Here is a 27,484-nt window from a genome sequence, read left to right as displayed (position 1 = left end):
ATGAAGTAGTAACTGTAAAAAAAAAATAAAAAAGAAAAAGAAAAAAAGAAAAAATTAATTTTGTGCGAAGAAAACTTATGTTAAAGTGACACGTTCCACATCATTACGAAATGTCGTATTAATGATCTATGGGACAAGGATTAATGTATGTATGTGTGTGTGTGTGTGTGTGTGTGTGTGTGTGTGTGTGTGTGTGTGCGTGTGTGTATGTATGATAACCCGCTTACCACCGGGTGGTTATAACTAACTGATTGTGTTATGCATTCAGGCCTGTATACATCGCAAGTATTTTCATTAATCGGTGCACTGGCGGAGTGTGCTGAAAACAATAATAGTTCCACTTTCTGCCAGCATGTGAAAATAGGGCGCTGTAAGCAGTCCGAATGTGAAACGTGTCTTGTTCTGACGACAGTATTCTATTTGCCGCTTGGAGACTGCTCGTCCTTTTGTGTGTGTGAAGTGGCTGTAAGGTTCAAGTTTCCCGTATGAAACGCATTGGCTATTGAGAAGAAAGGCTCTGCATTCTTGGTAAAGCTGTTTTATCAGAACAGTAACAAAGGCGGCGCTGCAATCTGGGAATATCGCCGACAGATACAGATGCGAAGAGGTGTCATGCCATGAGTTGAGGAATATGACCAATAAATTCTAGGAAACACGTTAATTTTGTGGTGCAGTAGGGAGAAGGAGGTAGTCAATTCCCGCGGCAGTTGGGGATGAAGTTGCTGTAGGTATAACCGACTGTGCAAAACATGCCTCAAATTCTGCAGCCAGTGCTCAAGCTGTGTCACGGGAATTGTTTAATCCCTGGTCAACAGTTGATAAGTTTTTGCGGCGTTTTTTACATTGATATCCCTACAGCATTCAGAATGTGCAATAAACGAAGCTCCAGCATAGGCTACAACATCATGACCTTGTCCTTCGTGTTTTGGCACGCATGGAAATTGATGGCGGATGAATATTCTTTGGAGGACGAAGCACAATTTACTCTACACGGTGTCATGAATGCACAGAACCGTCGCATATGGGGTTCTACCCCGCCACATGTTGTGCAGAAACATCCATTGCATTCACCTTACGTCACTGTCTAGTGTGGTTTCACAAGCTCCTCCATTCTCGGTCCGTTTTCCTTCGAGCAGATGACACCTCGTGGTCCTGATAAGTGTACAGTGACACCTGCACGTTATAAAGTCGTCGTTGTGCAAAAGGTGATTCCAGCTTTACAAGAACGTAGCTGTGTCCACACCACTATTTTCATGCAAGTTGAGGCGACACAACATGTATCTTGACATGTGGAACATTTAATTCGAGAAACCTTCGGTAACAACCTTATCATCTCTAGGCAATTTCAACACCTATGACCTTCCAGATGCCGCTACCTGAAACCATGTGACTTCTGATTGTGGGGATATCTGAAAGTTGGTATCTATCAGGGATGTATTTGGATTCTTCCTGGTATGAAGGATGGCACACAATGACACATGGCTCTAATTACATTGGATACCCAGCGAGCAACCGTCGACCAGCCCGATGTTCGGATGCAGCATGTTGCTGAGTCGCGAGACCATACTGAACACATAACTTGTTACCATATGATAATAACCGTGCCAGAATCAAAGTTATCTTGTGTTTCATCGTTCCTTCCCATTTTCTGCACCTACACCACATTCTGACTGCTTACGGCGTAATATTTTCACTTGGTGACAGAGGGTGGAACTACTGTATTTTTTACAGCATACTCCGCGATCGCACCGAATAATGAACATGCTACGATTGTCATCGTCCTGCGATATATAAAGGTCACACTGCAGCACTCGGAATGTCTTCAGTTTAATTATGGCCACCTGGCATAATAACCGATGTAGTAAATTACAGCAGTAGTTTGTGGAATGATATAATAACTCGAATTGAAGGGAACGAAACATTCACAAACACACATGACCATACAAAAGAAGTAACAAGTTAGTTTCTAAGATGTAATTAATTTGACATGATACGTTGATAACGCGTCATCTCTTTCCGTAACAGCCGCGCCATATCAATGTACCTCATCTCAAAGTACGCAAAAGACGACTCTCTGTACCCGAAAGATGTGAACAAGCGGGTTCTCGTCGACCAAAGACTCTTCTTTGATCAAGACCTGTTCGGCAGGTTGGCGAACATTTTCGTAAGTACAATATTACTTGGTTCCATGTACGTTTATTTGTCCTGTCAATTTTTACAGCGTCATTTAAGACCCATCTGTTTGTTTAGATTCACTGATTGTCTCATTTCGCAAGTTAGTTTCATTAATATCTGCACTCACTTTCTTTGATTTACTCGATTTACTGCAAAACTCTCAAATCCGCACTAGACACATTTACCTCATTATCTACACTCATGGTCATAAATTAAGGATAATGCTGATATATGGTGAAACAACGCTCTGGTGGGCGGTTTGCGGGTTTAAATCACTTCGGGATATGACCATGCGGTGCATTTGACCTGCGGTCGTCGCACGGTGGCGCTGGCAGCAGTCCACATACGCAGAGTTGTGTTGGTGCATGTCAGAGTGCGACGCAGCGAGTAAGTGTGCAGACGTTTTCAGACGTGCTAATGGTGAAGTGTGGTCTCACGATTATGGCAAAGATTCCAGCAGACAGGAAACGTGTCCAGGCGCTACAGTACTGGACGTCCACGGTGTACAACATCACAAGAAGACCGATATCTCCCCATCAGTGCCCGCAGACGGCCACGGAGTACTACAGGTAGCCTTGCTCGGGACCTTACCGCAGCCACTGGAACAGTTGTCTCCAGACACACAGTCTACAGACGACTGAACAGACATGGTTTATTCGCCCGGAGACCTGCAAGGTGCATTCCACTGACCCCTGGCCACAAGAGAGCCGGTAGAGCCTGGTGTCAAGAACACAGTACATGGTCTCTCGAACAGTGGTCCCAGTTTATGTTCACAGACGAGTCCAGCTATAGTCTGGACAGTGATTCTCGCCGGGTTTTCATCTGTCGTGAACCAGGAACCAGATAGCAACCCCTTAATGTCCTTGAAAGGGACATGTATGGAGGTCGTGGCTTGATGGTGTGTGCTGGGATCATGATTGGTGCATGTACACCCCTGCATGTCTTTGACAGAGGAACTGTAACAGGTGAGGTGTATCGGGACGCCATTTTGCCCCAGTATGTCTGCCTTTCCAGGGGTGCAGTGGGTCGCACCTTCCTCCTGATGGATGATACCGCACGGCCACACCGAGCTGCCATCGTGGAGGAGTACCTTGAAACAGAAGATGTCAAGCGAATGGAGCTGCCTGCCTGTTCTCCAGACGTAAACCCCATCGAGAACGTCTCGGTAAACGTATCGCTGCACGACTTCAAACCCCTAAGACGCTTCAGGAGCTCCGTCAGGCACTGGTGCAACAATGGGATGCTATACCCCCGCAGCTGCTCGACCACCTGATCCAGAGTATGCCAACCCATTGTGCGGCCTGTGTACGAGTGCATGGTGATCATATCCCATATTGATGTCGGGGTACATGCGCAGGAAACAGTGGCGTTTTGTAGCACATGTGTTTCGTGACGGTTTTCTCAACTTATCACCAATACCGTGGACTTACAGATCTGTGTCGTGTATGTTCACTATGTACCTATGCTATTAGCGCCAGTTTTGTGTAGTGCCGCGTTGTGTGGCACCACATTCTGAAATTATCCTTAATGTAAGAGCATGAGTGTATAATACGCCCCGATTTAGTTTAACGGCACCATCTGCCAGGATATAAATAAAATCAAGGAAAACAACTGACGCCCGTAAAGACTGCAACACCACCAAAGCGCCATGCAGCAAGCATCAAATGGGCATGAAGTGTACAAAATGTGTAAAATAATAGCATTCCAGCACAACTGCACAAAGTTGCTAGTGGTATCGCCATATTCAGTATCTGGTCACAAATATCCGAAGACCCTATGTAATGCGGAATTGTCCACTAGATGTCACAAGAGGCGGATATGCCAGTAAAGACGGAGATTGGGATTGTTGTGTTGTCAGTAGCAGTAACAAGAAGAATAGATCGGTTGAGGGGACTCGGGAAATTCTAAAGTGGGCTCCACCTGAGTAACAAATCCATAAGAGGTATTCCAGACGTTATAAAGTAGTCCAAGTCGACTGTTGCTGATGTGACTGTGGAAGGGAAGGACGCAGTAACAACCACGGTTGAACCAAGGCCAGGCAACCTCGTGTATACTGACGGACAGGGACCGCCGAGCATTGCGGAGTCCGGGTGTAAGAAATCGGCGGAAGGAATGACTAGTGAGTTCCAAAGTGCTACTAGCATTGCAATTAGCATAATGACTGTGCACAGTGAGTTAAAGAGAATAGCGTTCAATGGTCTGCTAGTAACAGCATGGAAAGGATATGATCCATATACACAATACTTTTCTAGTTAAAAGATTAAGCTTATCCAGTATGGATGTTTAAGAACCCGTGACTGTTCATTCAATATAAAAACAGAACACTGCAGCCAGTCACTTTTTAAAAATAGAAGCAGTGTCATATAAGAAAATGAGAGACTAATTGGGAACAGAGAGCGGTGGAGTAGAATAATTTCTGTCAACCAGTCTTCGGATAGAGGTTTAAGAAATCTTCTGGATGTTAAGTCTGTAATGTTCCTCTTCCCGTTGGGAAACAAATTCGCTCTGATTTCCAGCTTTCCTTGTGACTTTTTACCTGTTCTTCGTGTTTACTTATAAATCCGTTTAGCTGGGTTGTAGTGATTACTAAGTTTTCTGTTTTCTTTATGGTTTTTACCTATTCTTCACGTTTACGTACAAGTGCGTTTATTTGGGTTATAGTCAATGCTAATAACCGGTGATCTCTGTGCTGATCTTATGCTTTTTTCAACAGCATCCACAACTTTTTGGCAAATCGTTCGACCCCAGCGATGTCGAAAAAGTGAACGACAGTTTCGAGAGCCTGTCACGAATGCTGGAGGATAAACAGTGGTTGGCTGGGGAGAATATCACCCTTGCGGACTACGCTGTAGCTACTTCTCTAGTCGCTGTTGAGGTAAACTTCACACATTTCCTCTTGGAGACTCATACGTAAATGGCTACACATTACGACTCAAGGACATGTGTTCATATTTTTTATACACCAAAGTAAACCTTTTTTTAATATCGACGTGCTCCCATTATTAGTTACTGATATTTTTACAAGACGATGATTTCCATACGGTCTTTCGTGGGGAGCCAATATTTTTCTTAATTTATGGCCAATTTTGTGCCTGATGTCCTGCAACATATGTTAATGACATAAACACAATCATGTGGAAATAGCATAAAAGGTCCAAACCTGGGTCGTAATTTAACGAACAACAATACAGTCAAATGGTGACGTGTTCTTTTAAAAATTATTGTATGACTTTTGCTCGGCAACATCAAAAACTATTTATAACACTCTTTGATTTACACATGCAACATAGCATGCGAATATTGTTCATTGTTCATAAAATATTGAGATTTAACAAAATATTGAGTGAAATTAGTTTACTTCACCGAAAATTACTTCATCCAAATTCGTTGTACTGGCTGTTAATTTCAAATGTTAATTAATTATTTAATTGGCGCTTAACTTTTATGCTTGATTCTTTCCAGAACTCTCCAAAGGCCGCTGGACTTGACCATCTGAAACACGCTAACATCAAGCAGTGGCTGTCACGTTTTGAAGATCGCTACCCACAGATTTTGGAACACCGCAAAGGAGTACGTGAAGCTCTCGAGCAAAGACTACAGTCAATGAAGTAAATTATGGAACAAAGATTTGTAAATATACTGTTTATTTATGATGTCGATTATGTAGTGTTCAAATAAATCTTCTGGATTTTTCGTTAAGCGAAAATACTGTTATGATGTATTTTACAAATTCTTCTGTGGCATTTACAGACGTGGAAAGAGAATCTGAAAAACTAAAAGTGTAATGAACTATTTTTTTTCTGTAGCAGTAAATTCGACGTTTCCGTAGGCATTCCCTTTAGGTAATATTGGAATGGCACCCGTCTGTAGATGCGTTTGACACGTAGGTACCTGGTTCGAATCCCAAAGGTGGAATTAATTTTCGCCATTCAAGATAAGCGTAATTATTACGACTAGGATTTTTATGATAGAGCACGTATTTTTCGACTGACATGTTCTTTATATACATATAAATGTTTGTTATGATAAAATTAAGTCGTTTACTGTGATTTGTTAGGTCATATATATGCATATGTGACCATTTCTCTCTGATAGAGCATATTTTAGTAAGTAAATGGTCAGATTCGTAATATTTTCACTGTTTCAAGGAGTAACTGCGAAAGCTATTTTATATCATGGAAATTGGCAAATAAGTACGTTCCTCCCCTATTTCGTCTGAATTCACAACATTGGCTTCAGCCTTACACAACATAGAGATTTTGTAGCTTATTGCTACTCTGTGAGCTGGCAGTTGGTTAAGCTACTTGGGCGGTGCGATTACGTTCGTCCATTACCTGCACTTACCTGTGAACTCGTTGCAGCAGATCGCCGGTAGGAAAGCCGAGCAGAACCTAACGTACTGCAACTCGCACCAGGCTGCATACAACGTAACTTTTCTCGCACAACTCCTTCTTGGTGGTGTGATCTTTTCCGTCAATGTGTTAAGTGTACTGGTGGCCATTAAAAATGCATACATACACGCCGAGCGATCATAGACCCTTCAGATCACACGCTGCTTCCACAAACTGCCTCCTTTCCGTTTTGTCTCGGTTGCTCCAAGTATCTTCTATTGCCAGGGCAGATAGATCTTAAAAGGCCGTCCACCCGGTGCTGCCTTTGTCCTTGCATGGGTTTCCCAACAAGTGCCTCCTTCGCCTTCTTCCTTCTGGCACACACGGCCCGTCTACCGTAATTAAGAGAGCAATATCAGTAAATAACGACAATTTTGCGTGGATGTAATGTAGTAGGAAGCTTAAGCCATTAAATTACTAGATCACGTTATGGTATACAGTGAGCGAAATTTAGTACTCAGAGCTGCAATTCGGGCAGAAACAGTGGCACTAAAACGGCTGGGCATCGAGTCAAACTGAGCTTAGATGTCAGATACGGTGCTACGTCATTCCATGCTGCATTAGCTCTATGCCAAGGCGGACGTGGCAGTATCTCGGCAAATTGCTGTGGGTAAGAGCTGTGAAGAAATTGCTGGCTAGGACAACAGTCGAACACTTTCTGTATCGAGCTACGTCAGGATAGCACATGTAACATGGAGCATTTTGATATCTTGTTGGAATATGACGTCTTAGAGCCTTTGAATTTTGGGCAAAGCCTCCGATCTTAAAACGCCATTTTTTTTAGGCTTCCGTATCTGACTGATCTGACGCTGCCCGCCACCTATTCCTCTTCTGTGCCAACCACTTCATCTCAGAATAACACTTCCAACCAACATCCTCAATCATTTGCTGGGTGTATTCTAATCTCTGACTTCACCGATGTCTTAACACATGTCTTATCATGTCCCTTACTCTTGTCAGATACAGCTCTTGTCAGTCTTGCATATATTCCTTTTGTCGCCGATTCCGCACAGAATCTCCTCATCCATCATCTTATCTGTCCACCTTATCTTCAACATTCTTCTGTACCATCACATTTCACATGCTTCTATTCTCTTGTCTTCCAGCTTTCCCACAGTCCATGTTCTACTACCGTTCAATACTGTGCTCCAAACGTACAGTGAACAGCTGGAACATTATGACCACAGAGCTGCTATCGATACAAACCCGACCAGGCGATAGCAGCGTCATCTGGCGCGGAATGACTGCTAGTCAGAAGCACGCACGATGCATGTGGTATCAGTGAGTACACTGTCCGTGTGTAGAATGGGGAAGGCGCGCGATCTGTCTGACCGAGGACAGATTGTGATGGCCTGGAGGCTCGGCACAAGCATTTCGGAAACTGAACGACTTGTCGGGTTTTCGAGGAGTGCCGTAATGAGTGTCTTCAACACATGGTGAAACCACGTCCAGATGTTGTGGGCTTGGGTGCACACCCCTCATTAGAGATGTCGGAGGTCGTAGATTGGGCAGACTGATGAAAGAGGACAGGCGGCGAACTTTGGCGGAACTAACAGCACACTTTAATGTTGGGTAGATTGCAAGTGCACCTGACACTCCTAACGGTTGGCCTCCGCAGCGGACGACCTATGCATGTGACAATGTTAATACCACGACATCAGCAACTGCGACTGAAATGGGCGCATGACCATTGGCACTGGACACTGGCGCAGTGGCAGAGCGTTGCATGGTCTTATGAATCCTGATGACTTCTTCATCATGTCGATGGGAGGGCGCGAATCCGTCGTCTTCCACGGGAACAGCTCCTTGACATCTGTACTGTGGGACGGTGAGAAGCTGTAGGCGGCTCCATTATTCTGTGGCGAGCATTCGTGTGAGCATTCATGGGTCCAGTGGAGGTTATGTAAGGCACATGACGGCCAAGGAGTATCGTACGCTGGTTGCAGAGTACTTACAACCCTTCATGACGATCAAGCTTCCCGACGGCAGTGGCATTTTTCAACGAAGATTATGCGCCATGTCACAACTCAGGAACGTGATAGAATGGTTCGAGGAACACAGTGGCGAGTTCCAATTGATGTACTGCCCCCCCCCCTCCCCATTTCGCCAGATCTGAACCCAATCGAACACATTTGGGATGTGATTCAACATGAGATCATCGCTCCCCTCCCTGGAATTTAAGGGAATTAGGTGACTTGTGTGTGTAGATGTGGAGTTAACTCCCTCCAGCGACCTACCACGGCCTCATTTCTTCCATGTCACGACGCATCCCCATAATCATCATGTTCTGGCTGATTAATGTACGTATATTCTCGGAAATTTCTCCCTGAAATTGAGGCCTATTTTGAAACTAGTAGACTTCTCTTGGCCAGGAATGTCCTTTTTGCCAGTGCTAGTCTGGATTTTATATCCTCCTTGCTCCATCCATCGAGGGATGTTATTCTGCCCAGACAGCAGAATTCCTTAACTTCGTCTACTTTGTGACCTCAATTCTAATGTTAAGTTTCTCACTGTTTTTATTCCTGTTACTTCTCATTGCTTTCGTCTTTCTTCAACTTACTCTCTATCCATACAATGTACCTATTTGACTGTTCATTCCATTTGTAGCGGCACTAACATATTTTGAAGCACAGAAGTTGCAGTGATGGCCTGTTGACAGTAAGTTACGCTACCAGCGGTTCCGAAATAGAATGGAGGCCACAGGGCCGTAGACCCGCTGAAAAGAGTAAATGCATCGGTTTGCATGGCGCAAGTTACAGGCAGAAGGGACCCACTGGCCGGCCTAAGTGTTACGAGTACATGACTTGGAGCTGCGCGTTAGCAAAACAGAGGCACACAGCTGCGTATAAATAAGTGCCAGTTTTCTAACAAGGCATTCAAGTGTGGCAGCTCTCCAGGACGGCAGGGCGTGTCACACCACTGGCTACACACAGCACCAGATGGGGCGCAAGCATTCCGGTCTCCGGCGGGTCGCTGGTTTGACACTCTGAAGCCGAAATGGGGTCCATAGCCAGCCAGCGACGAGCCACTCCACGGCTCGCTACTGTGTGCAGTCGTTTAGGCTCCCTCCACGCACCGGAGACATCCAGGTTGAGGGCCGCAGATTCGGACTCCGGATCGTGGGCACTCGTTGTCGCCGCGTTCTTAGCCACACTGGCGAGGGAGTGCGCCACAGGTCACTTTGCAGCGGGCGGCGCTGAGGCAGCAGAGGCAAAGGCCGCTGAGTCGGCTCCTGCTGCATCATGACGAGGCAGCAACTCCACTGCCGTACAAGGCCGACACACAGCAGTGCTTGGATGGGTCGCTGAGGCAGCCATTCTGCAGCAAGCCGTTTTGCAGACAGCAAAGTGGTGTCCTCAACATTGCAGGACCTGATGACACAGACCGAGAGGAGTGGGGGCACTGTAGTTGAAAGCAATAAATCACTTGGATAGCTGGCACGAGTCTTCATACGGTGCCTTCTACCACTTCCTGCTACATTTGGTGTTGTTGTTACATTCGGTGTCAAAAGTTGCCACTACACATTCAACAGATCCTGTGATGCTTATTCACTTTCACTGAGGATGGCAATGTCATCAGCGAATCTTATCAGTGATGTTCTTTCATCACGAATTTCAATTCCATACTCGAATCTTTCTTTTATTAACGTGATTACTCTTTCGATATATCGACTGAACAGCAGGGAGGAAGATTACAGCTCTGTCTTACACCCTTCTTAATCTGATCACTTCATTCTTTGGTCTCCCACTCTTATTATTCCCTCTTGGTTCCTGTACACATTGTACTTTAAACTTTTCCCTGTAGCTTATCCAACTTTTCTCAAAATTTAAAATATCTTGCATCATTTTACATTGTCAAACGCTTTGCGAAAGTCGAAAAATCCTATGAACGTGGCTTGATTTTTCTTTAGCCCTGCTTCCATTATCAACCGCAACATCAGAACTGCCTCTTTGTTGCGTTTACCTTTCCTAAAGTCACACTGATCTTATACAGCCTCAATTTTCTTTTCCATTCTTCTGTATATTATTGTTGTCAGCAGCTTGGATGCATGAACTGTTAAGATGATTGTGCTATAAATCATGTCGGCTCTTGTAATCTTCGGAAATGTGTGGATGATATTTGTCCGAAAGTATGATAGTATATCGGCAGTCTCACACATTCTACACACTAACGTGAATAGTCGTTTTGTTGCCACTTTCCCTGATGATTTTAGAAATTCCGGTGGAATGTTGTCTACCCGTTCTGCCTTATTCGATTTTAAATCGTCCAAAGCTCTTTTAAAGTCTGATTCTAATACTAAATCGCCTTTCCCTTGTGTACAGGCTCCTGTTCCTTCTTCTATCACGTACTCAAAAAAAATGTATAAATGTGTGTGAATTCCTAAGGGACCAAACTGCTGAGATCATCGGTCCCTAGAATTACGCCGACACACACACACACACACACACACACATGCCTGAGGGAGGACTCGAACCTCCGGTGGGAGGGCCACGCAATCCGTGACATGGCGCCTCAAACCGCCCGGCCAGTCCGCTTGCTCCATGTAATCAGACAAGTTTTCCCGCTCATATGAGCCTTCACTGTACCTATCCGCTCTCTCCTATGAATTTAAGAGTGAAAGTATCATTGCACGTTTAATATTATCAGCCTTACTTTTAATTTCACCGAAGGCTTTTTTGATTTTTCGTTGTGCTAACCAGTCGTTTTAGCACATGTTTCATATATTGTCAGGAAATATCGTAACTTGGATAAAAAGACATGGACTTGTTGATCGATTACCAGTTGGCTGTCAGTTGATATTTCATGAAGCTTTAAAGAACAGAAATTTGTATATAGGAGAATAAAATTTATATATTGTTAATAACACAAAGCGTCTCATTCTAACCTTCCAGATTTCAAAGCTCCAGGAACAAAACTGTAGTAGTTATAATAATTAAATTGCATCATACGCTAGATCGTCTCAATTAATTTATATTCCTGCATCAGACTGGTAAGTATTGTCGGCAGAGCGCAGCAAGAGTGCATGAAGCGAAAATGGCGACATCACAGCAGCACGCGCAAGCAGTAGTGTGGTGTGAGAAGAATTTATAGTGAGGTGAATAGTGTGTTTCACCTGATGTGAAAACAATTAAGGAATGATTTCGTCGGTTTCTGCCAGCTAGAAGAGCTCTGAAACATTCTGGCGGCGCACGCGTTGTGTTGCCGTATCGACAGTGGAGGACATCTGCCAAGCGTCTCTCAGAAGCCCACGTAAGTCCACTCGACAGGCATCTAGGCACCTTAATGTACTTCGAAACACATTCATCGTGTAACAGACCAGCGTTTTCGTCTGTATACCTACAAAGTGCAAATTCTCCAACATCTGATGGCGAAGGACAAACCATGCGCGACAACAATGTCCTACTGTTATGCTGCAGCGTAGTGACACGAATGACAGCTTCCAACGAGGCAACCTTTCATGTATCAGGAACGGGTAATCAGCATAATGTTCGGCTTTGGATCTTGAGACGTCAGTACGCTACCAATGAACACGTTTGGAATAGTCCTAGAACGTCTGGTGTGGGCTAATACATGACACCACTGTTGGACCGTTCTTCTTTGCAGAAAACACAGTGAATTGTGCACTTTACCTGGACATCATACAACAGTTTGTGTAACCTCAGGCACAAATCTTCCGACTCAGCTTCTTTCTATAACATGGAGCTCCATCGTATTGGTCAATGACTGTTCGTAAGTTCCAGGATACGAAATTTCGCACTCGCTGGATCGGATGCGGGAGAGCCATTACCTGGCCACCACCTTCCCTCCGACGTTATCCCGACGGATCTTGTAGAAATTCGTGAAGGACCGCTTGTATGCGATCACAGTGGACGATGTTCCTGTGGTAAGACGCCGCATCAATGATGCAATTATAACAGTGACAGAGGCAAAGTTACGAAGAACAGGGTAAGAAATTGAATACAGACTCGTTATTCTTCATGCTACACATGGTTCGCATGTAAGGGTGTATTAATGATGTGGTGACGGTACTCACGACTGCCCAAGGGCACCGCAGCACAATCGATAAGCCGCGCTCGAAACACTCGTAGCGCAGCAGCTGTGTGGGTTGGTAGTACGAACTACACGTTTACCGAGGTCCGCCAGGGGAAGCAGCTGCTGCTGACACATTGACAAGATGTGTTTAGATAGTGATTGGTCGACGCCTCGTTAAACACCGGTGCACTGAGCTACGGCGGACAATTCTCCTCAGTGCGCCGAGTCGAGTACAGTTTCCTGTTACAGCGTAGTCTACAAGCTGCTCGATTCGTCCGTCGTCTCCGAGAATTAGGCTCCGTAGATATTGCAGGCCGGCTCTGGACTGTACATAGGCATCACTCAGAGGCATAGTGACAGTGCTTTAATAATTTAGAGGACTTGTAATAATTTCAAACGTCTAATTGTGCTGGATATTTCAAAAGAAGAAGCATCATTTATTTCTTCATACGAGGTGCATTCAAGTTCTAAGGCCTCCGATTTTTTTCTAATTAACTACTCACCCGAAATCGATGAAACTGGCGTTACGTCTCGACGTAATCGCCCTGCAGACGTACACATTTTTCACAACGCTGACGCCATGATTGCATGGCAGCGGCGAAGGCTTCTTTAGGAGTCTGTTTTGACCACTGGAAAATCGCTGAGGCAATAGAAGCACGGCTGGTGAATGTGCGGCCACGGAGAGTGTCTTTCATTGTTGGAAAAAGCCAAAACTCACTAGGAGCCAGGTCAGGTGAGTAGGGAGCATGACGAATCACTTCAAAGTTGTTATCACGAAGAAACTGTTGCGTAACGTTAGCTCGATGTGCAGGTGCGTTGTCTTGGTGAAACAGCACACGCGCAGCCCTTCCCGGACGTTTTTGTGCAGTGCAGGAAGGAATTTGTTCTTCAAAACATTTTCGTAGGATGCACCTGTTACCGTAGTGCCCTTTGGAACGCAATGGGTAAGGATTACGCCCTCGCTGTCCCAGAACATGGACACCATCATTTTTTCAGCACTGGCGGTTACCAGAAATTTTTTTGGTGGCGGTGAATCTGTGTGCTTCCATTGAGCTGACTGGCGCTTTGTTTCTGGATTGAAAAATGGCATCCACGTCTCATCCATTGTCACAACCGACGAAAAGAAAGTCCCATTCATGCTGTCGTTGCGCGTCAACATTGCTTGGCACCATGCCACACGGGCAGCCATGTGGTCGTCCGTCAGCATTCGTGGCACCGACCTGGATGACACTTCTCGCATTTCCTGGTCGTCATGCAGGATTGTGTGCACAGAACCCACAGAAATGCCAACTCTGGAGGCGATCTGTTCAACAGTCATTCGGCGATCCCCCAAAACAATTCTCTCCACTTTCTCGATCATGTCGTCAGACCGGCTTGTGCGAGCCCGAGGTTGTTTTGGTTTGTTGTCACACGATGTTCTGCCTTCATTAAACTGTCGCACCCACGAACGCACTTTCGACACATCCATAACTCCATCACCACATGTCTCCTTCAACTGTCGATGAATTTCAATTGGTTTCACACCACTCAAATTCAGAAAACGAATGATTGCACGCTCTTCAAGTAAGGAAAACGTCGCCATTTTAAGTATTTAAAACAGTTCTCATTCTCGCCGCTGGCGGTAAAATTCCATCTGCCATACGGTGCTGCCATCTCTGGGACATATTAACAATGAACGTGGCCTCATTTTAAAACAATGCGCATTATTCTATCTCTTTCCAGTCCGGAGAAAAAAAATCGGAGGCCTTAGAACTTGAATGCACCTCGTATTTAATAAATATCACGCTATTACTAATAGTTGGGAATGTTTCTGACTGAAGATAACCTACGCCGTTCTCCTGTATTCCCATCAAATGATTATTAAATAAATTCTTTGAGATGCTCTAATGTCTGGTGCAATTTCATTATCAAATTTGCTGCAGATTTTTTCCCTTGGGTGTTTTAAACGTGGGAGGTTTCAAAGCGACTCCCAGCATAATTCATGGTCACCTTATTCAGTCAGTTGAATTCAGATACAAAAAAAATTCCATATTACTGACTCCAAAGTTCTCAAAAAGCGTGCTTGGTTTCAACAACTTCCCGTTTAATAACAGGATTAATTTTAGCATTGTTGTTGTTGTTGTTGTTGTACTCTTCAGTGCGACGACTGGTTTGATGCAGCTCTCCATGCTACTCTCTCCTGTGCGAGCCTTTTCATCTCCGAATAACTACTGCAATATACATCCTTCTGAACCTGCTTACTGTATTCATCTCTTCGCATTGCTCTACGATTTTTACCCCCACACTTCCCTCCATTATTGCATTCGTGATCCCCTGATGTCTCAGAATGTGTCCTATCAACCAATCCCTTAGGGTCAAGTTCTACCACAAATTTCTTATCTTTCCAGTTCTACTCAAAACCTCCTCATTGGTTATTCAGTAGCTCCTCATTAGTCACGTGATCGATCCATCTAATCTTCAACATTCTTCTGTAGCACCACATTTCGAAAACTTCTATTCTATTTTTTTCTGACCTGTTTATCGTCCATGTTTCACAGCCATACATGGCAATACTCCATACAAATACCATCAGAAAAGACTTCCTATCACCCAAATCTATATTTGATGTTAACAAATTTTTCTTCTACAGAAATGTTTTCTTGCCATTGCCAGTATACATTTTATATCCTCTCTGTTTCGTCCATTATCAGTTACTTTGCCACCCACATAGCAAAACTCATTTACAACTTGAAGTGTCCCGTTTCCTAATCTAATTCCCTTAGCATCCCTTCATTTAATTCTGCTACATTCCATTATCCTTGTTTTGCTTCTTTCAAGACACTGAGCAGTATATTCAACTGCTGTTCCAAGTCCTTTGCTGTCTCTGTCACAATTAGAATGTTATCGGCAAAACTTAAAGTTTTTATTTCTTTTCCCTGAACCTTAATTCCTACTCCAAATTTTTCTTTGATTCTTTCACTACTTGTTCAAAGTACAGATTGAATGACTTCGGAGATTGGCTACAGCCCTGTCTCACTCCCTTCTCAACTGCTGCTTTCCTTTCATCCCCCTCGACTCTTATAACGAGCGTCTGATTTCTGTTCAATTTATAAATAGCCTTTCGCTCCCTGTATTTTACTCCTGCTATCTTTATAATTTCAGAGTATTCCAGTCAACATTGTCAAAACCCTTCTCTACGTCTCCAAATGCTGTAGACAGAGATTTGTATTTCCTTAACCTATCTTCTAAGATAAGTCTTAGCGTCACTAATGCCTCATGTGTTTCTGCATTTCTCCAGAATCCAAAGTGATTCCTCGAGGTCAAATTCTGTAAAGAATTCGTGTTAGTATTTTGTAACCGTAACTTATTAAAATTATAGTTCGGTAAGTTTTATACCTGTCAGTGCCTGCTTCCTTTGGAAGTGTAATTATTATATTCTTCTTGAAGTCTGAGAATATTTAGTCCGTCTCATACATCTTGCACGCAGGTGGAACAGTTTTGTTATGGCTGGCTCTCTCAAGGCTATCAATACTTCTCACGGAGTATCGTCTACCCTCATGGCCTTGTCTCGACTCACATCTTTCACAGCTCTGTCAGATTCTTCTCGCGGTATCACAACTCCAATTTCATCTACGTCCACTTCCCTTTCTATAGTGTTGGCTTCATCTCCATTGTATAGACCCCGTACATACTCGTTCCATCTTTCTGCTTTCCCTTACTTGCGCAGGACAGGTTTTCCATCTGAGCTGTTGGTATTCATACAGGTGATGCTTTTTTCCCGAAAGGCCTCTAATTTTCCTGTAGGCAGTATCTATCTATCTTTCTCCTACTGAAATAAGCTTCTAAATCCTTATATTTGTCTTCTAGCCATTCTTGATTAGCTATTTTGCACTTTCCGTTAAGTCCATTTTTAAATGTTCGGAAACAGTACATTGAAGGCCTCTGTGAGGGGGAAGGAGAAACAGGAGTCGATTTAGAAGAGATAGGGTTGGGTTGGGTTGTTTGGAGGAAGAGACCAAACATCGAGGTCATCGGTCTCATCGGATTATGGAAGGACGGGGAAGGAAGTCGGCCGTGCCCTTTCAGAGGAACCATCCCGGCATTTTCCTGGAGCGATTTAGAGAAATAACGGAAAACCTAAATCAGGATGGCCGGACGCGGGATTGAACCGTCGTCCTCCCGAATGAGAGTCCAGTGTGCTAACCACTGCGCCACCTCGCTCGGTAAAAGAGATAGGGGATCCAGTATCAGAATCAGAATTTAAAAGGACTTTGGAGGACTTAAGATCAAATAAGGCAGAAGGGATGGACAACATTCCATCAGAATTTCTAACATCATTTGGGGAAGTGGCAACAAAACTACTACCAACGTTGGTGTGTAGAATGTATGAGTCTGGCGACATACCATCTGACTTTCGAAAAAGGATCATCCCCACAATTCCGAAGACAGCAGGAGCTGACAAGTGCGAGAATTATCGCACAATCAGCTTAAGAGCTCATACATCCAAGTTGCTTACAAGAATAATATACAGATGAATGGAAAAGAAAACTGAAGATGCGCTAGGTGACGATCAGTTTGGCTTTAGGAAAGGTCAAGGCACGGGAGAGGCAATTCTATCGTTGCGGTTAATAACGGAAGAAGACTAAAGAAAAATCAAAACACGTTCATAGGATTTGTTGATCCGGAAAAAGCGTTCGATAATATAAAATGGTGCAAGATGTTCGAATTTCTGAAAAGTAGGGGTAAGCTACAGGGAGAGACGGGTCATATGCAATATGTCACAACAGCCAAGAGGGAATAATAAGAGTGGTCGATCAAGAACGAAGTGCTCGTAGTAGAAAGGGTGTAAGACAAGGCTGTATCCTTTCTCCCCTACTTTTCAGTCTGTACACCGACGAAGCAATGATGGAAATAAAAGAAACGTTCAGGAGTGGAATTAAAATTGAAGGTGCAGCGACAATAATTTTACGATTCGCTGATGACATTGCTATCTTGCGTGAAAGTGCAGTAGAATTACATGATCTGCTAAACGGAATCAACAGTCCAATGAGTACAGAGTATGGAATGAGAGTAAATCGAAGAAAGACGAATGTAATGAGAAGTAGTAAAAATGAGAACTACGAGAAACTTAACATCAGGATCGAAGGTCAAGGAAGTAGATAATGTTCAGGAATGCTGCTACCTAGGCAGTAAAATAACTAATGACGGACGGAGCAAGGAGGACATCGGAATTTCACTGAGGCTTTTTGCAGATGATGCTGTGGTGTATCGAGAGGTTGTAACAATGGAAAATTGTACTGAAATGCAGGAGGATATGCAGCGAATTGACGCATGGTGCAGGGATTGGCAATTCAATCTCAATGTAGACAAGTGTAATGTGCTGCGAATACATAGAAAGATAGATCCCTTACCATTTAGCTACAAAATATCAGGTCAGCAAATGGAAGCAGTTAATTTCATAAATTATCTGGGAGTACGCATTAGGAGTGATTTAAAATGGAATGGTCATATAAAGTTGATCGTCGGTAAAGCAGATGCCAGACTGAGATTCATTGGCAGAATCCTAAGGAAATGCAATCCGAAAACAAAGGAACTAGGTTACAGTACGCTTGTTCGCACACTGCTTGAATACTGCTCAGCAGTGTGGGATCCGTACCAGATAGGGTTGATAGAAGAGATAGAGAAGATTCAACGGAGAGCAGCGCGCATCGTTACAGGATCATTTAGTAGTCGCGAAAGCATTACGGAGATGGTAGATAAACTCCAGTGGAAGACTCCGCAGGAGATACGCTCAGTACCTCGGTACGGGCTTTTGTTAAAGTTTCGAGAACATACCTTCACCGAAGAGTCAAGCAGTATATTGCTCCCTCCTACGTATATCTCGCGAAGAGACCATGAGGTTAAAATCAGAGAGATTAGAGCCCACACAGAAGCATACCGACAATCCTTCTTTCCACGAACAATACGAGACTGGAATAGAAGGGAGAACCGATAGAGGTACTCAGGGTACCCTCCGCCACACACCGTCAGGTGGCTTGCGGAGTATGGATGTAGATGTAGATGTAGAAAAGCAGGCTAGCAATGGCAAAAAGGGCATTTCTGGCCAAGAGAAGTATACTAATATAAAATATCGGCCGTAAATTGAGGAAAAAATTTCTGAGAATGTACGATTGGAGTACAGCATTGTATGGTAGTGAAACATGGACTGTGGGAAAGCCGGAACAGAAGAGAATCGAGGCATTTGAGATGTGGTGCTAAAGACGAATGTTGAAAATTAGGTGGACTGATAAGGTAAGGAAGGAGGAGGTTCTGCGCAGAATCGGAGAGGAAAGGAACATGTGGAAAACACTGATAAGGAGAAGGGACAAGATGATAGGACATCTGTTAAGACATGAGGGAATGACTTCCATGGTACTAGAGGGAGCAGTAGAGGGCAAAAACAGTAGAGGAAGACAGAGTCTGAAATACATCCAAAAAATAATTGAGGACGTAGGTTGCAAGTGCTACTCTGAGATGAAGAGGATAGCACAGGAGAGAAATTCGTGGCTGATCGCATCAAACCAGACAGAAGACTGGTGGCCGAAAAAAATTCCCTTTCGCTTGGTTCATTTGCTACATTTTTAAATTTTCTCCTTTCACCAGTTCAATTCAATATCTCTTGTGTTGTTCAAGGATTTCTGCTAGGTCTTGTCTTATTACCTACTTGGTCCTCTGCTGCCTTCACTTTTTCATCTTGTAAACCTACCCGTTCGTCTTCTGCTGTATCCCTTTCCCCAATTCTAGTCAGCTGTTGCCTAATGTTCCTTCTGAATCCCTCAACAAAAACTGGTTCTTTCAACTTATCTAGGTCCTATCTCTTTAATTTCGTACTTTTCCAATTTCTTCTTTGTAATCTACAATTCATAAATAATAAATTGTGGTCAGAGTCCACATCTGCCCCTGAAAATTTCTTACAGTTTAAATCTTATTACGATATTTCTGTCTTACCATTGTATAATCACTCTGAAGTCTTCCAGTGTCTCCGCGTCTCCTCCACGTATACAACCTTCTTTCATCATTCTTAAAGCAAGTGGTAGCGATGATTAAATAATGCTCTATGCAAAATTCCATCCGGCAGTTTCATTACTTTCCCACAGTCCATATGCACCTACTATTTTTCCTTTCTACTATCGAATTTCAGTACCCCGTCACAATTAAATTTTCGTCTCCCTTAGCTACCTGAATAATTTCTTTTGTCTCATTAATATATTTCTTAAATGTCCTCATCATCTGCTGAGCTAGTTGGCATATAAACTTGTACTACTGTGACAAGTGTAACATCCACGTGATAAATTTTTGGCTACAGTGCGACGAGAGGAAAGTATGCCTCTAACAGTTATAAACATTATCTATTCGACGTATGATAAAACAGTGGAAACTATGATGAATATTAATTATTTATATAATATTCTATGATGTAATTGGACATATCGATGTGTATCATACAAAGACAATGATAATTGTAAATTCCTTTTATGATCTGCGTTTGTCTTCCTTTGTTTTTACTTTCTGTTGGTTGGCTTTTGTAGGTTGCGGACGCATATCAAACTGAGGTCTGTTAAGAAATTGTAATTATTTGTTAATTATTGCTTGAAAATAGAGTTCATTATTATTATAAATATGAGTGAATAATTATTTGTAACTTTAATTCCTCTCTCAGTAAGCATTATCTCTGTTAATTATTTCTTTCCGCTGCAAGGAGCGCAGCCATTGATGATAGCGATTTGTGTCGCGTTTTTGTCTGTGTTTTCCTTAGAAACAAATCAAATGTTTGCTTGATGAAGTCTAAATGGTGTACAATAGGAAAGTAGAGTTTATAGAGTTTAATAAGCATTTCAAACACTTACTTATTTGGTCTAACAATAGAAAGTCTCTATCAATTGTCTGCCGCCATCTTAACAATTATCTCAGCGGCAAATTCAAATTACGCAACTCTGCAGACATAAATGCCGAACGTAATACAAATGTGTGACAATAAATGTGCACCGGTGGTCCCGAACTCATTTTAATGAAAGTGGTTCGAATCATATTGGTTCTTTAAAAACAGTGCTCATAGCACTATCCTTATAACAAAATTTTCTAGCTGATGTATGGAGCCGAAATTAATTACGCACCAGTTGCGAAGAATATTGTTTCAGGTAACATACGTCAGTTTTGTGCGCGGCTGATATTCGGTGCTTTTAATGATCATTTTGCTGAAGATGACTGCTTCCATCATAATCAGTAGTTGTATAGAATCTGTTGTATGAACTGTGATTTAGTGACACTTACACAACTTACAGACAACACTTTAACACGACGTTAACTTGGAGTTCTTTAGCAACTTGACCAAATCTTTAGCCGGGAGAAAAATAATTTAGTAATTACTCAATGTAATAAAATAAGATTATCATTTTCATTTACAAATTAGTTAAATACTAAACCACTGAATAACACAGCGAACGCCACACAGGCTTCGGCTTCGTGTCTGTCTTGGCTACGATAATGCATTCACTATGCTGTTCATAGTAGCTTACCCACATTCCTATTTCCTATTCGTTATGAAACCCACTCCTGCAATGCCCCACTTTGATTTTGTATTTATAACCGTGTATTCGTCTGCCCAGAAGTCCTGGTCCTCCTGCCACCGAACTTCACTAATTCCCACTATATCTAACTTCAACCTATCCATTTCCATTTTTAAATTTTCTAACCTGTCTGTCCGATTAAGGGATCTAACATTCCACGCTCTAATCCGTAGAATGCCAGTTCTGTTTCTCCTGATGACGACATCCCCGTGAGTAGTCCTCGCCCAGAGATCCGAATGGGGAACGATTTTACCTTCAGAATATTTTAACCAAGAGGACGCCATCATAATTTAACCTTGCAGTACAGCTGCATGACCTCGGGCATAATTACGGCTGCTTTCAGCATTCAGCTTTAGTGTTCGCAGTACCAGCACAGCAATGTTATTTTGGTTGACCTTACAAGGTCAGATCAGCCAGTCATTCAGACTGTTGCCCCTGAAACCTCTGGAAAGGCTGCTGTCCTTCATCAGGACCCACACGCGTGTCTGCCCTCTCAAACAGATACCCCTCCGTCCTCCATTGTGGTTGCACCTACGGTACGGCTACCTGTATCGCTGAGGCACGCAAGCCGACCGACAGACGGCAAGGTCCACGGTTCATTGAGGGGGGGGGGGGAGGAGGATTGTAACAGTTTTTGAATTTCAGTTCTTAATTAAACTTTCAAAGCACGTAATTCAAGTAATAGCTGTTTAATAGGTATGTATGCGACAGGAAGTGTCCTAACATGTTTCAAAACGCTGCACGTAAAAACGGGATTATCCGTTGCTCATACCTTCGGTTATATTGGTGATAAGAAGATATGGTCAAGTATTTTCGATATCCCTTGGGCTAGGAACCACTTGCATACCTAGCGGATGGATCATCTAAGTGTCACTATCCTACCGTTCAGTGTCACATTGGATATGGCACACCTTCTCCTGCTTAGGCAAATAGAGCAACTCATTTGGTCCTTTTTGCATTTGATGTGGTCTACGGTGATGTGATGGAACCTATAGAGGCACTATTAGTTAAAGGGCGGTCCTTGGGAAACCCCACCAAAAAGTTTTTTTTTTGTACTATATTTTCGCGGTCACCAGTGGAGCAAATCCCAGCCGAGCATTCCAAGACGGCTATGCACAGCAAATGGCCATAATTTTTGCAGTGTATCCCTAAGATCCTGATCCCTAACAACCTCGAAAATTTTCTTCTGCATCCGAGATACAGATTTTGAGTTACGCTACTTGTTCACGTAAAATCTGGAGTGAGGCAATAGCGTAGTTAGTAAAGTGACGTAGCACGGAGAAAGATGCTGTAAAGTGTCTCCGTTATCATAATGGGTGGCACCCCATTTTGTAGTACTGAAGCACATGCCCCTTTTTCTTTTTTTTTTTTTTTTGTGCCTAAATTCCGGTCTGAGATGTAAAATTGGTTTTGCGTTATTTCAATTTCACAAACGTACACTATGTAAATTTTACTTACCAATCCACTTCTTTTCATGTGAGTTACATGTTCTGCTGCAGTAGGGAAAGGAAAGGAACCAGTGGAAAAATGCTCCTATTGGATCACAAAAAATGCGAATATCTTACAGTTTATTGAAAAGATTCTAACTGAAAAGTGAAGTATCAACTGCCTTATTCTGCCTTCCTCAGCCTCTTTAAAGTTTTCACAAACATTTTGGGATGCAAACATGTTTGCACTATTTATGCTGAGAGTGAAGAAGACAGTGACACTGACAAAGAGATGTAAAAATAATAAATACTGGAAGATAGTAGACACTGGCTGTGTTATAGAAAGATCGAAGGAAACAACGACAGTGTAAAAAACACAGGGGATAAAATGGCAGTGTAACATAACTGAAAGTGACAGAACAGTACTAAGAAAAGAGTGAAGGAGGAATGAGATACTAGCAGTAAGAGAGGGCAAGAGGGACACAGTAACAATGAAACGACACGAGCGTAGTGGGACAGAAAGAAGGGGACTGTGGCTGTGAAACGGGAGTCAATGACAAAGAAACGCATGATAGTGATTTGACTAACTGTATCAGTGAGAATGGGCAAGTGGAAGTGGACTGGTATGAGCGACCTAACAGTGGTAGACTAATGGCTGTGAGAGGGTTACGGTTAAGGGAGCCTGTAGGATTTAGAGGCGAGCTGCATGTTAAGAAAGCGCGAATACCTTCGCATCGCCAGAACTTTCAGGAAAATTTTTAGAGGTTCTGATGAAGTTAAAATGTAGCAGCTGGTTCTCCACTTCTAATTCAGAATCTTTTAAATAAACTGGAACATATTCGCATTTTTGTGTTCCAATAGGAGCATTTTCCGCTGGTACTTTATAGCCCACATATAGTAAAACATATAGTACTTTATATTGTCATTACGTTCGACAGATTTGCGTTACAAAATGTTCTTGCACTATGAAACAAAACGGCAATACCCATTTTGTCAGGTAATGGTGAAAGGAGAAGCCAACAGGTACGAAAACTCGTGCCTGACTGTACTGATGAATGCTCTCACTGCAGTGCCGCAGCGGTTACAGTTTCGTAGTTCCCTGAAAATATTCCCAGACAACATGCGATGTGGCCCGGTCGCTGACCGACGTTCGAGAATTCTGTGCCTATTTGTGTGACTCATTCCTATAGATTATACGACTGGAAGCTCACGGTGAGTACAGAAGTATTCTTTAACGGACGAGTAGTAAATTTCTGACGAAGACAAAGATAATGTTTTTGGTGTAGGGTTTACGACCGACCTAGAAACAGAACTCAGAAGCTCAAGAACAGTTGAGGTCTGCGATGTTAGCTATAAATGAAGAGGAAAAACTACCTAGCAGTACTCGTTTCTAAAGGCGGTCGTCTCATGCTCTGTCTTTGTTTTTCAACTTCGGAGCACAACTGACACAAGCTTAGGTTTTGAAGATAAAAGTCCGACGGGTTGATATCTAAATGTTGAATCTGCAGTCATAACTTTCCGTAGAAAACAGCAAAAATTGTATCGACAGTCAGCATAAAGACTAAAGGCTTTTTCTTTCATTCCAGCGTTAAGTATGATTACAGGACCTAACAACAACATAAACCAGGAACCACCACACCTCAGATCATTTAAAGAATCGAATTCCCATATATAAAACAGCTTCAGACATCTGATTAATCTAAAAAGGACTTGTTTTTGTTGTTGTTGTTGTGGTCTTCAGTCCTGAGACTGGTTTGATGCAGCTCTCCATGCTACTCTATCCTGTGCAAGCTTCTTGATCTCCCAGTACCTACTGCAACCTACATCCTTCTGAATCTGCTTAGTGCGTTCATCTCTTGGTCTCCCTCTACGATTTTTACCCACCACGCTGCCCTCCAATGCTAAATTTGTGATCCCTTGATGCCTCAAAACATGTCCTACCAACCGATCCCTTCTTCTAGTCAAGTTGTACCACTTAAATATTTGATATAAGCGTGTGAAATCTTTATGGCTGAAGACATAGTTTCTCGTTCATCCTAGTGTTTATGATTTATCTCCTGAACTATGAGTAGCACAATGATAAAATTTTGCTGATACGTTCATTTGTATGTTTAGATACTGTCTACAAAATGTGTAGCGAATAGAATTGGTAGTAAAAGAGTAATAAATAAAAGCGTCGTGCTTCATGATGAAGTTTTACTGCTTCACCAGCGAAATGTAGTAAGTACAGAAGTATCTGCGCTTATACCCTTTACATCCTATATACGATAAACATCTTTTTTTGCGGTCATCAGTCTTCTGACTGGTTTGATGCGGCCCACCACGAATTCCTCTCCTGTGCCAACCTCTTCATCTCAGAGTAGCACTTGCAACCTACGTCCTCAGCTGGATGTATTCCAATCTCAGTCTTCCCCTGCAGTTTCTCTCCTCCAAGCTCCCTGTAGAACGATGGAAGTTATTCTCTCATGTCTTAACAGATGTCCTGTCATTCTGTTCCTTCTCCGTGTCAGTGTTTTCACATATTCCTTTCCTCTCCAGTTCTGCGTAGAACCTCCTCAGTCCTCAACTTATCCACCCACCTAACTTTCAACATTTTTCTGTAGCACCATATCCCAAATACTTCGATTCTCTTCAGTTCCGATTTTCCCTCAGTCCATGTTTCACTACCATACAATACTTTATTCCAGACGTACATTCTCAGAAATTTCTTATTCAAATTGAGGACTATGTTTGGTACTAGTAGACTTCTCTTGGCCAGGAACGCCTTTTTTTCAGTGCTAGTCTCCTTTTAATGTCCTCCTAGCGTCGTCCGTCATTGGTTATTTCGCTGGCTAGGTAGTAGAATTCCTTAACTTCATTTCCTTCGTGACCCAAAATCCTGATGTCAAGTTTCTTGCTGTTCTCATCTCAGCTACATCTCATCACTTTCGTCTTCCTTCGACTTACTCCTAACCATTATTCTGTACTCATTAGATTCTTCATTCCATTCATCAATTCATGTAATTCTTCTTCACTTGCTTCTGGATAGCTATGTCATCAGCGAATCGTACCATTGATATCCTTTCACCTTGAATTTTAATTCCACTCCTGAACCTTTCATTTATTTCCATCATTGCTTCTCGATGTACATATTGAATAGTACGGGCGAAAGACTGCATCCCTGTCTTACACCCTTTTTAATCTGAGCACTTCATTCTTGGTCGTCCACTCTTATTATTCCCTCTTGATTCTTGTATATATTGTATATTATCCGTCTCTCCCTATAGCTTACCCCTACTGTTCTCAGAATTTCGAACATCTTGCACCATTTTGCATTGTCTAACGCTTTTTCCAGGTAGACAAATTCTATGAACGTGTCTTGATTTTTATTTAGTCTTCTTCCATTATTAACCGCAACGTCAGAATTACTTCTCTGGTGCCTTTACCTTTTCTAAAGCCAAACTGATGGTCTTATAATACAACCTAATTTTATTTCCATTCTTCTGTCAGCAACTTGGATGCATGAGCTGTTAAGCTGATTGTGCGATAATTCTCGCACTTGTCAGCTATTGCAGTCTTCGTAATTGTGTTGATGATATTTTTCCGAAAGTCAGATGGTATGTCGCCAGGCTCATGCAATCTACACACCAACGTGAATAGTCGTTCTGTTGTCACTTAAAGATTTTATTAATTCTAATGGAATGTTGTCTATCCGTTCTGCCTTCTTTGATATTAAGTCCTCCAAAGTTCTTTTAAATTCTAGTTCTAATACTGCATCCCCTACCTCTTCTAAACCGACTCCTTTTTCTTCTATCACATTAGACAAATCTTCCTCCTCATAGAGGCCTTCAATGTACTCTTTCCACCCGTTCGCTCTCTTCTCCGCATTTAACAGTGGAATTCCCGTTGCACTCTTAATGTTACCACCCTTGCTTTTAATGACACTGAAGGTTGTTTTGACTATCCCGTATGCTGAGTCTGTCCTTCCGACAATCATTTCTTTTTCGATTTCTTCACATTTTTCAAGCCGCCTTTTCGTCTTAGCTTCCCTGCAGTTCCTATTTATTTCATTCCTCAGCGACTTGTATTTCTGTATTCCTGAGTTTCCTGGAACATTTGTGTACTTCCTCCTTTCATCGATCAACAGAAGTATTTCTTCGGTTACCCATGGTTTCTTCGTATTACCTTCTTTGTATCTATGTTTTGCTTACCAATTTCTGTGAGACCCCTTTTGGCATGTCCATTTCTCTTCAACTGTACTGCCTATTGAGCTATTCCTCGTTGCTGTATCTATTGCCTTAGAGAACTTCAATCGAATCTCATCATTGATTAGTACATCCGTATCCCACTTCTTTGCGTATTGAATCTTCCTGACTAACGGCTTAAATTTAAGACTACTCTCCTGGGTATGCCTTACAAACCTGGTTTCGGAATCTCTGTCTGACCGTGTTGTAATTTAGTAGAAATCTTCTCGTTTCACCCAGCCTTTTCCAAGTATTCCATCTCCTCTTGTGATTCTTGAACAGCGTATTCGCTTTTATTAGCTGAAATTTATTACAGAACTCAATTAGTCATTCTTCTCGCTCATACCTTGTCCGAAGACCATACTCTCCCGTAACATTTTCTTCCATTTTTTCCCCTACAATTGCATTCCAGTGCCCCATGATTATTTGTCATGGTGGACTGTGTGGACGATGTGTCCTACTCTACACCTTACTTTAGATCTATGTGACGATGCAGTGATGAGTATATTTATAAGTTTCGACGATGCCATTACGGCCTTATCACATTATGGTATGGTGTAGAACAGATCTGAGGATGGTCATTACTGACTGAAACCGGTAATCGTCAAAGGAATTGATGTTGTGATCAAAGACTGGAATAAAAAACATTT

General features: G+C 42.7%; 1 protein-coding gene across 1 annotated transcript in view; it reads left to right on the top strand.

The window, feature by feature from the left end:
• LOC126237281 (glutathione S-transferase 1-1-like) overlaps positions 1 to 5,881 on the top strand; it is a 28,830-nt gene extending 22,949 nt beyond the window's left edge. Inside the window, exons 4-6 of the mRNA XM_049947218.1 lie at positions 2,026 to 2,164; positions 4,889 to 5,050; positions 5,638 to 5,881. Coding sequence (XP_049803175.1) covers positions 2,026 to 2,164; positions 4,889 to 5,050; positions 5,638 to 5,787 — 451 coding nt within the window. The 3' untranslated portion in view covers positions 5,788 to 5,881. The remainder of the gene's footprint in view (positions 1 to 2,025; positions 2,165 to 4,888; positions 5,051 to 5,637) is intronic.
• The last annotated feature ends 21,603 nt before the right edge of the window (positions 5,882 to 27,484 follow it).

Source organism: Schistocerca nitens, chromosome 2 (genome assembly GCF_023898315.1).
Source record: "Schistocerca nitens isolate TAMUIC-IGC-003100 chromosome 2, iqSchNite1.1, whole genome shotgun sequence".
NCBI classification, from domain to species: domain Eukaryota; kingdom Metazoa; phylum Arthropoda; class Insecta; order Orthoptera; family Acrididae; genus Schistocerca; species Schistocerca nitens.
Note: the sequence above shows the minus strand (reverse complement) of the source record. Positions and strands in the feature narration are given on the sequence as shown.